This window comes from Falco biarmicus, chromosome 4, assembly GCF_023638135.1.
Source record: "Falco biarmicus isolate bFalBia1 chromosome 4, bFalBia1.pri, whole genome shotgun sequence".
NCBI classification, from domain to species: Eukaryota; Metazoa; Chordata; class Aves; order Falconiformes; family Falconidae; genus Falco; species Falco biarmicus.
In genome coordinates, this window is record NC_079291.1 from 65,733,881 (window position 1) to 65,746,330 (window position 12,450).

Sequence of the window (12,450 nt, forward strand, 5' to 3'; positions counted from 1 at the left end):
GCTGCCAGGGGGAAAATGAAGTTATAAAATGAAGTTACATATTTAAGTGTGATTGCTGGTGCTTTGCAGAGCTTTTTGTTTTGCTTTGGTTTTAACCAGATAGGCTAAAGACCCCTATTTTCTATTATCACCACTGCCCCCCCAAAAAAAAGAAAAAATCCTGATGTTTGGGGCAGTTACAGAAATAAAGAGCGATTTTGCCCCTTCTTGCTAGGTGAGGACAAGTGGTCAGAAGAAGCTGGCTGGGTGTGGGGAAAGAGAAACTGGGGGCAGGTTTCCTTTCCAAAGAGAGCTGTGTCTTCCAGGCAGAGCTGGCAGAGCATGCCCGGCTGGCCCCTGCACCCTCCTCTGCTTTCGTGTCTACTTAAAAAAACACGATTAGTGGTTTCAGAATGAATCAATGGGTATGAAAATAAGCTGTAACAAAAGTTCTCACGTAATTTTGAGTGGCATTTCAGTTTCTTTGTGTATTGAATTTCTGAGTTTAAAAAAAAAAAAGTGTTTTTGCACTGGCAGAAGATGGTTTTCGGTAAGGGCTTTCTAGGATGGGTTTGGTTAATTTAGAAGAAAAAAAAAAGCTTTTATTTTGCTCGATATGCTGTTAAATAACATAGCTGAATTAATTAAATAACATAGCTGGAGAAATCCGGTCAGAAGCTGTCTGAGAGCCATCCCTTCCCATGTGACATCCCCTCTGAGGAACCTGCTCAGCCCTCAGCTTCCCCCGTGCCTCAGTTTCCCCTCAAGCAGGACGGGCTGATTTCGGTGAAGGGTTTGAGCAGAGGCAGCTGCTGCCGTCACGGTGCATGCAGCAGGGCCGGTGTGGGGGTGAGCAGGTCCCGAAGCCTAGCTGGTCCCCGTCGGCACCTTCCTTGGGTGCGGGGTTATAGCACAGAGAAACGATGGCTTTTGTGGTTACCCATAAAAAGTTACAACCGCAGAAAAAGGAACTAGAGCAGAGAGTTGAAACTTCTGCTGGCACTGCGGTGCGTCTTCTGCCGGAGGGGGGCTGCGGGGATCCGCGCGGTTCCGGGAAGGCAGACGGGCTGTGTCTGCACCATGGCCCCGTCCCCTGTGCTGCTGCCGTGACTTTGGCTGAGCTGCTTTGGTGTCCTTGCCCCCCCCGCCTCGGCTTTGCTGTGGGACTCTGTCATCTGCTATAATGAATGAAAGCGAAGCAGCGTGGAGCGGGGTGGCCCATGGGGAGGATGTGGGGCCGTGGAGCGGCCGAGCACTTCTCTTCAACCTCTTCCGTGCCCCACAGGTGTATCCATCCAACTCAGGTGATGACTACAGCAGGGATCCAGCTGGATATACTCCCTCGAAACCTCCCAGCACTGTGTATCCCGGAGCCTTTTATATGGCAGGTGAGTTGTTACCAGCCCCGGTGTCCTGCGGGCTGCTCAGAGCAGGGGCTGCCTGGCCCATTGCAAACAGCAGGAAGAATTGCACAGCACTTGAGATGCAGGGAGCTTGGGGCAGGAGTGTTTGAGACACAAAGCAGCCCCAAAATGGCTCCGATCTGCTCGGTGGGTGATGCTTGGCATAGGCGGGATGTGGTGGGGACAGACGTGGCTTCTCAGCCTGGGTGGACTTGTCCCTGTGCGGGCTGCTGCCTCTGCCCTGCTCAGCTCTGCTTTTCCTTCCAGACGGGCTCCATAACTCGCCAGACCTGTGGAGTTCACCGGGTGCCATGAGCCAGTCGAGTTACGGTGCCATGCTGGGCAGCTCCTCCTCCCCGCTCCCACAGTCCAGCGGCTTCAACAGTTTACATCAGCACGAACGCATGGTAACGCGTCCCCGCGCTGCCCCGCGGGCGGGCTGGGGGGCTCTGCTTGGCTGGCCAGTGGCAGTGTTGTCACCTCGTCCCGGAGCTGTCGGCTCAGGGCGGCTGCCGACAGGGAGGACCTGGGTCCTGGCCAGATGCCGAAGCCTGGCAGCCTTTCGAGGGCACTTCTCACCCCTCTCCCCCCTCTCTGCCAGAACTACCAGCTTCATTCAGGAGAGGTTAACGGCGGACTCCCCTCTGTGTCTGGCTTTTCCTCTGCCTCCACGCCGTACGGTGTCTCCAGTCATACGCCCCCGATCAGTGGCACGGACAGCATGATGGGTACGTACGGCCCCCGGGCGCGTGGTGGTCCCCAGCGTGACCCCCCTCGCTCTGCTGCCTTGCAGAGCCTTAACTGGAAAATGCAAACCTCAGCTGCCCGAGCCTGTGATGCCTGTGTCTGACGTACCAGGCACTATTTATCCCTTGCGTGTCGCCCGTGCATGGGGTGACTGCGTGGGGAAGAGGCACGGCGAGGTTATTGCTGCCGGACAGCTGGGCAGGCTGTAGGAGACAGGGTGCTGGCTTGAGGGTTTACACCTCGCTGGGTGGATCTGGGAGGAGACCAGGAGCTGTGACATTATCTCCGGGAGGTGCTGTGGCTTGAATGAGTTGCGGGAACAATTTGCACCCGCGTTGCGGGAAGGCGGGGGTATGTGTGAAGCTGTTTGGCTAAAACCGGAACAGGAATGCTTGTGCTGCATTTGGATACCATGTTAAACCCCCGAGTGCTTTAATCTCTAACCCTGCTGAACCTGTTACAAAACCTGTTATTGAAATGGATTCGTGTTCCCCAGGAAATGAGGATCTTGACCTTGATTCATAGAAAACCCCTTGTTTAGAGGAGGGGAAGCAAGTTGGGCATTGTAGGGGCTTAAGATGCCCTGTGAAAATGGGCTGTGCTGCAGCAGAGATACCTGATCGCTGTTGATGGTATGGCAGTTTTGACCCAGTGTCTTATAAAGACGTTCCTGCAGCCCCGTGGGTGCCCTCATCTAGGCTGCTCTGAGCTGGGCATCCGTTTAATTTTCAAGCAAAGCAGTAAGAGCAAGAAATTTCAGTCTCAGAGCAGGTGACCCCGGAGAAGGGCTTGTTATGAGTGCCTTGTCCTGCTGGGTTTCTGGCACCCTGGCAGTGATGTCTTTGTCCTCTCTCGGCAGGTAACAGAGGAACCACAGCTGGGAGCTCAGGAGATGCGCTCGGGAAGGCACTAGCTTCAGTAAGTGTTTCTGCCGATCCTTGACGCTGATCCCTGTCCTGTTGCAGTGTTGGACCTCCCCTCTGTAACAGGGACCCCCTAGGCAGCAGGGAAGATGGACATATTGAGAAGTTTGGGTGAATTCACCCCAAAACCACAGCAGCCTCTGAGGAGGGAGGGTTTTCCCTGCTGTGTGCTCTGCCACCCTGTGTCCTGGCGCTGTGCAAAAGCACCTTTGGGCAGCTGGGGAAATTATGGTGGCCCCACAGACCCATGCCATGGACCCTGCTACTCATCTCGCAAGATGCAGCCCTCGTAGCAGGACTTGCAGGTCCCAGTAGTCCCGGCCCTGCATGTGCTAGTTCAGACTGGAAGGCACTGGTCCCACGGGGCTATCAGAACTTGAAGTTGCCTCTGTCCCATTCAGTGCAGGGACCTTTGCTTCGCCAGCACTATACCCTGCAGCAATTTTTTGGAGCTCTTGCTTCCTTCCAAGGTGGGACCTTAAGAACAAAGGCTGTAGCTGCAGGGGTGGCAGCAGTGGGGACAGAGAGAGACCCCAGCATTAATGGGGGAGCTGTGGGGGGACTGGTGGGCTGGGAGCTGCTGTGGATCTAGGAAGGGTCCTGTGGTCCCATCGTGTGGTCCTCACTGCACCTGGGCTCGGCGATGCTGCTGGGGAGGGGGAGAGCCATCGCAGGGGTGGGCACTGCTGACCATGCCTTGCTTCTCTCGCTCCAGATTTATTCCCCCGATCACTCTAGCAATAACTTCTCGTCAAACCCCTCTACACCGGTCGGCTCCCCTCAGGGCCTTGCAGGTAGGTAAAAAACGTTGCTCTTTATGTAAAGGGGGATGTCAGGTTTGCCTTTGGGGGGGTCCAAGGCAGCGTACATCCCAGGTCAGCCCCAGACCCTCATTAAAGACACTTTTGGCAATCTTGCCAAATCCGGTTTATTTTTAAAAGCAGGAGAGTGAAGGGTAAGGACAAGCAAACTTGTAGAACTTGACTTAAACGTCTCCTGTGAAACTGTGCGTCCCTTTGCTGTAGTCGGTTGTAGCTTTGCCCCCATTCAGAGCTGTTCAGATGGACCCTGTCCACGAGTGTCCCGTCCCAGGGAGGCTGGGGGGGCTTGTCCCTGGTTTTGTCTCCCATGGAAGGAGCACGGTGGGAACTGTGAAGCAGCCAACTAGTTAAAAACCATTTTCAGCACCCCTAGAAAGCTCTGCTGCCATCCAGCAGGAGAGGTCTCCTTTCTGCCCAGCACAGCTGGCACCAAAGGTCCTCGGTGCCCGGGGTGCGGAGCACTTTGCACCCCCCAGCCCGCTGCTCCCCTGGGGTGGGAGCAAGCACAGCGTGTGTGCTGGCTGCCCGCTCCCGGGGGTGACAGAAATTTAGAAACCTCTTGAGGTCTGAGGACCTGAGCTCAGTTTCCTGCTGAGGCAGAGCAGAGGCCAGCCCGTTGCGCCGTGCGGTGCCGTGGTGGCCTGTGCCCAGCTTGGTGGCCCAGCTTCCAGCCCCATCTAGCGGCAGCCAAGCCTGGTCCCAACCTTTCCCCGTTTGTTTGCAGGCACATCCCAGTGGTCGCGAGCGAGCGGACAGGGTGCCTTATCTCCCAGCTATGAAGGGAGCCTCCACACTTTAGTAAGTGATGCTGCAAGACTTCTTTGCTCTTCCGTCCCTTGTGCACCTGGCAGTAAAGGACTTTGGGGTACATTCCTCTCCCCTAAACATCTGGGGCCTGAAGGAGGGTGGCCGGTCAATAGATGGACATGGTTAGAAGCAGCTGAGCGAGTTGGGCTCTGCTTCCCTGAGCCTCGATGGAGCTTCGCTGCCCTGCACCCACCCCCTGTGTATGGCCCGTGTACGTCACGTCTGGCCCAGCCGAACAGATTTGTGGCTGGGTTCTGCCTCCCTGTGCTGGGCAGTTCCACTTGTGTGACCCCTTGTGCCTTTGGGGGACAGCACTGCCTCGCAATAGCTGAGCACACGATTGCCCCCGGCCGTTCCGTGGTGCAGAGAGCTGCAGCAGGCGCCGGCTTTACAGGCGTTAATGCAGACCTGTTTCTCTGTCCTGTCCTTCAAGCAAAACAAAATGGAAGACAGGTTGGACGAAGCCATCCACGTGCTGAGGAATCACGCCGTGGGCCAGACAGCCGCCATGCCGAGCAACCATGGGGACATGCATGGGCTCCTGGGCTCGGCACCAGCCCACAGTGCCACCGTGGGCAGCCTGGGCCAGGCCTTCCCTGCCTCGGTCATGTCCCTGGGGAACAGGCACCCGAGTCTGGTAAGTGCGGAGGCCTCGTGGCAGCTGGCAGGGACATGCCAGGGACAGATGTCATGGGGTGCCCTGGCATCTGACGATGTTGCCCTTGGTGTGAGAATAGCTCGGTGTGGACCAGCTTGGGTCAGCTGTGACAGCTTTGAGCAGGTGACGTGCCCAGAGGTGCAGTGGCTTGCCACGTTCGTGCAGGGAGGGTTGAATCCGCACTCAGCGCAGTGGTGGCTCTAAGGCACAAGCCCACGTGCAGTTCATTCATGCCCCTTCTCAGGACAGGCAAAGGTGGTGAAAGCTCTTCTTTCCCTGCAACGTGTATGGAAATCCCTCAGGACAGCTTCAAGCCATCCCTGGGGGATACAGGGAGAAGGAGGAGAGGTATCTGGCGCAGGGCAGGACTGCGGGTATAGAGCACCAGGTATCGCCAGGACTTCTCTGCTCTGAACTGTTCGGGCAGGCACCGCATCCTTCCGTGCATTTGGGGGGTGCTGATATGTGGGGGCTCATTCAGGCTCCAGGGAGCGTGGCAGGTCAGGTCCTGGGTGCCCTGAGCACGTGGATGCTGGGTTCCCGTGCTGGGCCACCACAGTACCCCTCTTGTCCAGAGGCTGATGACCACAGAAGCGCATTTTTGGCAGAGCTGGTTGCCTGCTGCAACAAACAGTAACTGGTCTCTAGTCTCCCTAGAGAACCAGATGTGCTTCCTTTCCAAACTCCCCAGACTCTGCTACTAAGCGATGAATTACCCGTGTCCTCTGTTGCAAACTGCTGCCGTCTGCATGCAGAAACAGGAGTGTTTGCGGCAGGGCTGGCTCCATCCTGCTGGTCCCTGGCCAGCGTAGTGCAGCCGGGGGGGGTGGGCTCAGAGGGACTGCCTGATGCTCCCCCTTTTCATCCAGGCCCTTCGGAGCGAAGGTCACGCTACTGGGATGTCCCTTGCTCTGGTGGCACTGGGGAAGTGGCAGAAACCTTGGTGCTTGATGGAGATGGGATATGTGCAGCCCAGGCAGGGTGTCCTCTCCAGTGTGCCAGCCTCATGTCCAGGCAGAGAGAGGCTTTTCCATGGTGGGGGGAGACAGCACTGATGGGGGCTTTCTGTTTGGTCCAGCTGATGTGCGGGGCACGGAGCTGCTTTCTGCAGTGCCCCCGCCGTGGCCCCGGGGGAGAGCTGGTGCTGGAGCAGGTTGGCTCTTCCCTCCGGCATGTCCACGCTCCGGGTGGTGGGAGTGTGCGAGGGGACACGCGGTGCCACCTCAGCCTGGTCTGCTGAGTCCTGCCCCTGTGCTCGGGGTGACCATGCCTGTGCCCACCGGCCGTGACACTCCCACCCCCTCAAGGCTTGCTTTGCTTGTTCTGCTGTAGGTGGGAGGAGGTCACCCCGAAGATGGGTTGTCCAGCAACCCCAGCATGCTCCACAACCACGTCGCGCTTCCGTCACAGCCCAGCTCGCTCCCTGACCTCAACAGGCAGCAAGACACGTACAGCGGTAAGGCAGCTCTGCACGCATGCGCGGTTGGGGCTCGCCTGCTGCGGGGGTGATGCAGGGCACCGTTAGGTCCAGCCCTGGGGGGAGATGGGTGCTCTTGCAAGGTCAGGGCTTCCTTGCAGCACCTGCAGGGCACTTTCTACCTTGAGCTTTTTCCAGAGGTTTGAGCTACATGTTCCTGTCCCTCCTGCCAGCTGTGGGTGCACAGAGCCCCTGGGCCCTGCTCTGCTGGGGGAGGTTGAGTTGTCATTCTGGAGGGCCTGGGAGGCGTGGGGAAGAACAGGGAGTGGTGGCAGGGCAGAGGCAGCATCCCTCCAGCTCCTCTGGCTGCAGACAGGCGATGCAGGATGAGTCAGGGTGGCCACACACTGGCAGTGCAGCACAGCAGGAGCAGGGCCTGGGGACCCCCGAGCCTTCCGTGTGGGTTTGGCCCCTCCAACCATCGTCTGGCTCTGCTTCCTCAGCAGGCTTGTCAGGGGGTCTGGGACGAAGCAGCGTCTCCACAGGAACCAGCGAAATAAAGAGGGAAGAGAAGGAGGACGAAGAGAACACATCAGTAGCAGATAACTCGGAAGAGGAGAAGAAGGAGCTGAAACCCTCCCGGAACAGAACAAGGTGCTCTTTGAACAGGTCTCTCCCTTCACTTACTCTGTTACCAGGCTGGGGGCGTTTGGGCTGGGGTACAGCCATGGTGACCCACCAGGCGCTGGTAAAGCAGAGGGCTTGCGCCTGACCTGCACAAACTGCACCCCCCTGCGTGGTCACTCAGGGCGTTGCTTGTGGCTGTGCATGGGAGGGACGGACCGAACGCTCAGCTTCCCTCAGCCAGGGGTGGGGAAGGCTTTGACCTCCTCCCTGCTCCAGGTCATCTCCGCGGTCTGCTTCAGGCTGCTGTATCCTCTGTCACATCCAACCAGATCTGTGGCAGTGGATCAGGTAGAGTCCTTCCAGCGTGTGGGCTTGTCTGCAACCTCGCCATCGGCTCGGAGACCTCACCAGGGTGATGCTGCCCGGAGGGGCAGCGCCAGCTCCACTCCTGCCAGACCGCAGCCACCTCCTACCCTGGTGGTCTTCCCAAAACGCCAGCTTGGGACACCGGTGTTGGCCCCCTCACCTTCTCCAGGCCACCCTGCAACCTCCTGGCAACAAGCTCAGGCCTTAATCACATTGTTGTGGTTTCTATCCTTGCTGTTTGCAAAGAGGCAGAAGAAGGGCCTTAACTGCTTCTCTCCAAAGTCACTGCGTGTCCCCGTGTCTGAGTGTGGGGCACTGGGCCAGCATGTCCTGGTGGGAGCACGCAGGGTGCAGCGCCCCGGCTTGCACGGGGCTTGGCATCTCGGTGCCTCAACATGTGTTTCTTTTCTGTGAGTTGACCAGTGCTGAGAGTGCACGCGAGGAATGTCCCTGTCTCGTTCTTATTTTAAACCATTAGTCAAGATGAGGATGAGGAGGACGATCTTCTTCCCCCAGAGCAAAAAGCCGAGAGAGAGAGAGAAAGGAGGGTCGCCAATAATGCCCGTGAGCGCCTGCGGGTCCGTGACATCAACGAGGCCTTTAAAGAGCTCGGACGCATGTGCCAACTCCACCTAAACAGCGAAAAACCGCAGACCAAACTGCTAATCCTACACCAGGCCGTATCAGTCATACTGAACCTGGAGCAACAAGTTAGAGGTCAGTGAGGGTCCCGGAGTGGTGATATTTTACGTATCTGATCGGCACGGGGCTGTCTGTCTGTCTGTCTCCTGTGACGTGCTGTGGTGCCTCGCACTGTCTGTCTCCCCTGTGTCCTTGAGTTCCCAAGGCTGTTGATGTCTTTTTTTTTTTTTTTCTCTCCTTTTTTTTTTCTTTCTCCCCCGTTCCCCCCCCCCCATCCTCCCCCGTCCCCCCCTTTTTTGCATCCCTGCTGTTCTTTGTTCCCCACTGCCACTCTGCGTGCTGCATGCTGGTCCCAGAGGGGGCACCTGCGCCGTCCTTGCTTTCCTGCAGCCAGGCATTTTGCTCAGCTGCTTGGCCAACAGAATGAGGGGGGCGGCGGGGAGGGGGGGGCGGCAGTTCAAACCCCAAACCCAGCAAATCTGCCAGAGGGGCCCAGATCTGACGTCTCTCCGAGGGCTGCTCCAAGCACAGAGCCCATCTCTGCCTGCAGCTGCAGCAGCAGTGAGTGACGCCCTGTCCTCCCTGCCCGCTCTGCGCTCCTGTCCCCACCGCTGCACCCTAGGTTGGTGGGCACCCGGCAGACCCCTGGGGATCGCTGGAGCCGTGCGAGGGGCAGGGGACGGAGACGCTGAGCCCAGGGTTGAGCAGCCCTTGCTGCCTGTACAGCCAGGGCTCCGGTGCAAGCTGGGAGCGCTGCCCATCGCTAGCAGAGCCCGGAGCTGCAGGCGTGCGCACGCAGGGTCTCCCCCCGGCCGGGGCATGCTCGCTCCCTTCCCCGGCGCGTGTGCCCATCTCTGCCACTGGTGCTTGTCCTGGGTGCTGCGTCCCAGCGGGAGGGGAAGCGGAGGCCTTGGCTTTCTGCTCTGGAGGACTTTGCTGCTTTGTTCCTGCATCCCGCAGTGCATGCTCCCGCTCCTGGCCCGCTGCTGCTGGGGTGCCGTGGCAGGTTAACCCCCTTTCTCTCTGCAGAGGCTGTTGTAACACGCATCGGTGGTTTGTGCCTGGCTGTGCTTCTCTCTGCTGGCCTCTGCTGTTGCATTGATGTTGGAGTCCTTTGTGCCTCTCTTCAGTTTGTAATTTTTTGCCTTTCATAACATGTATATTTTTTCCTGTCTCTTTTTTAATTTCCCTTTCCTTTTTTTTTTTTTTTGAGTTTTTATTTTTTGGTTCTGTTCTTTCCGATCTCCTACAGACAGTCCCCAGCCGTGACCTCTCGGTGGTCCCACTCTCTACCTTGTACTTGCTGCTTGCGGATCGAGGCAGGAGCCGAGGGGCGGCGGGGGGGCAGGGGCTAGACAGAGTTGGCACCGTGTTCACTTTGGTCTCCCACGCTTGTCCCTTTTTAAACCCTTCTTGGACGCAGTCGGGGAAGCGAGCCGAGCCCCACGTGCTGCCGGCAGCAGGCAGATAGGGTGCCCCTTCTCTGGTGGTTTTGGCCTTTGGGCTGCTTTGCAGGAGAGAAGCCGACCCCCACGTCCCCTCCTGCAGGGCTGCTGTGGGAGGGGGTCATCGGTCCCCGTGTGCCATGGGCTGCCAGGATCCTCCTGCTGCCATCAGCGGCTAATGGGGTGTGAAGGGACAGGTGAAGATTGAGGGGTGTTGTGGGGGTCAGTGCCCCCTTTGAGCAGGGCACAAGCCAGCCAAGGCACCGCACGTCCCTGTAACCCAGAGGACCCCGCACGGCAGCGCAGACCACCAGCAGCAGTTGTTGGTGGCAGGGAGACGGCTCCATCCTGCCCCGCTGTGGCGTGCAAAGCGCTGCTGGAGCTGTGTCTGCACTGCAGGGAGCTGCCAGCCTGTGTTCGGAGGAACGAGCAGGGCAGGCTCAGGTGCTGGGGTGGCTGGTGGCTCCGCTCCCCCTGGCCATCCTGGGCGCGCTGGAGAGAAAGTAGCGGTGCCGGTCGGGGCACCAAGGCAGTGAGGAGGGGACACGGGCAGGGACAAGGTAGCAAGGAGAGGAGGCAGGCAGGGGCAGTGAGCACAGGCACATGCTTGCCTGGGGAGCCCTTGCTTTGCTCCACGCAATCGGGCACCGCCTGGAGGCTCTCCAGCCCCCCCGGCACACCCAGGAAGGCTCTGATGCTGCGGCCCCTCTTCGCTGAAGGCTTATCCCCGTAGGGCTCCCCTGGAGCCAAAGGCCAGTCTGTCCCAGTTCCAGGTCTCACCCAAGGACCCTCCTCAGATAGGTGTCTTTCCTGCAAGAATTTTTGCTCTGGGGGAGAAGGTCGTCTGTACAGTAAATTGGGGTTTGGAGGAGATGGGCTGCAGGTGAGGCCATGGTTTAAGATGCTGCCAGCACGACTCTGCCTTCTGCCCTTGTCACTGCGTGTTTTGGACACCCCTGGGGTGCTGCCAGTGGTGGGGGCTCTCCCAAAGCTCCTGGCCGTGCCTGGAAAAGAAAATCGCCCCCTTCCAGGGTGATTTTAGCTGTGGTGAAAGACCTGGATTCAGTGTCTGTGCATCTGAGACTGACCCTCAGCAGCAGCCAGGGCACTTGGTTCCTGCCCCTGGTGCTGCCCCCCAACCCGTAAGAGGGTGCCAGGCCAGGCCGCCTCGCACGGCTGCCCCAGGTGCCTTCCTTGGGAGGATTTTGCTGCAGATGGGATTTTTGAAGGAAATCTTACAAAGAGGGATTTGCTTTCTGTCAAAAAGTCTTCCCTTGGGGGATGAACCCGATGTTTTTGGCTGAGACCACCCCCGGAACTTACAGTTTCAAAGCAAAAATGAACAGGAAGGCAAAGTTTTGCAGAGGGGAGAAGGTGTCGGTGTCGATCCTGCATCCACTGCCCACCCTCACCCCCGGCAGCACCCTCTGGCCCCGTGGCCGCCTGGCCCCGTACTGGCAGCACCTTCACGTGGCTCGCAGAGGCAACACGCAGCCCAGAGAGCCTGGGCTGCTCCAGAAAGCACCTGAGACCAATTGGCTTTGCAAAGTGAGGCTGTTTGAGCCGTTTCCAGTGGACACCAGAAGCACTACCAGCACGGCAACGTATAGCCCCCCTCCTTGGTACCACCCCCCTGACTAATCCCTGTGGTGCTATGAACCCAGCAGTACAGACGAGGCCTTGTCACTGGAGGACAAAGATCTGAGGGACCGGGAGAGGAGAATGGCCAATAACGCCAGGGAAAGGGTGCGTGTGCGGGACATTAACGAGGCCTTTAAAGAACTGGGACGCATGTGTCAGATGCACTTAAAAACGGACAAAGCACAGACCAAACTGATCATCCTACAGCAAGCGGTGCAGGTCATTCTGGGCCTGGAGCAGCAAGTACGAGGTATGGTACCAGCTGGCAGGTGCATTTCGGGGCCTTTCTCTTCCCCCCACATCTCTGTGTGCGTGTGCATCTCTGTTGTGACTCCTGCTTTCGGCGTGAGGTTGTGTGTTTGCATTGCCAGCAGCACCCTCGGCTGCACCACGTGGCAAGCTGAGCTTTCCAAAGCCCCGGCCTGGGGTAGATTTGAGGCTGCTCTGTCCGTCTCCCCTCATGCTTAATGGGGAATTTGGCACCTGGATCCCATTAAGCAGCTTTGGAAAACTCAGTCCTGGGCCCCGAGAGCTGGCTGAGGCACTTGGGGGTTTTCTGTAAGCAAGCACATGTTTAAATTGGCACGGTGTTTCAGCTGGGCAGGGGGTTTTGCTCTAGCAGGGGTCCAGCCAAGTTACTGCAGCCGCTGCAAGGAGCAGCTTGCACTGAGGTTGTTTCCTCGCATGGTCCCGTGTGTCTGTCCTGGGACTCTGTCCTCGCTCTCTCTTTGGGATGCTGTTACCATGCGCGATGCTGTTGCCCAAACTGAGGTTGCTTCCTTCCCTCCCTTGCTGTTTTTGGCATAGAGCGCAATCTGAACCCTAAAGCAGCCTGCCTGAAGCGTCGGGAAGAGGAGAAAGTGTCCGGAGTAGTAGGAGATCCCCAGATGACACTTTCAGCTTCACATCCTGGTCTAGGAGATGGTCACAACCCTGTTGGACACATGTAAAGGTACCGTCCCCCATCGCATGAT

General features: G+C 58.1%; 1 protein-coding gene across 17 annotated transcripts in view; it reads left to right on the top strand.

Moving 5' to 3' along the window:
* The window catches only part of TCF3 (transcription factor 3), an 80,198-nt gene that overhangs the window by 59,443 nt on the left and 8,305 nt on the right, over positions 1–12,450 (top strand). For 2 of the 17 annotated variants that reach the window (XM_056338323.1, XM_056338324.1), the window contains exons 9-19: positions 1,265–1,367; positions 1,650–1,789; positions 1,984–2,110; positions 2,989–3,047; positions 3,768–3,846; positions 4,598–4,671; positions 5,114–5,317; positions 6,671–6,794; positions 7,259–7,424; positions 8,227–8,465; positions 12,284–12,428. In XM_056338323.1, coding sequence (XP_056194298.1) covers positions 1,265–1,367; positions 1,650–1,789; positions 1,984–2,110; positions 2,989–3,047; positions 3,768–3,846; positions 4,598–4,671; positions 5,114–5,317; positions 6,671–6,794; positions 7,259–7,424; positions 8,227–8,465; positions 12,284–12,426 — 1,458 coding nt within the window. In that variant the 3' untranslated portion in view covers positions 12,427–12,428. Of the gene's footprint in view, positions 1–1,264; positions 1,368–1,649; positions 1,790–1,983; positions 2,111–2,988; positions 3,048–3,767; positions 3,847–4,597; positions 4,672–5,113; positions 5,318–6,670; positions 6,795–7,258; positions 7,425–8,226; positions 8,466–11,499; positions 11,727–12,283; positions 12,429–12,450 lie in introns of those variants that run through there. The other 15 variants (XM_056338325.1, XM_056338338.1, XM_056338328.1 and 12 more) reach the window with 12 other exon arrangements.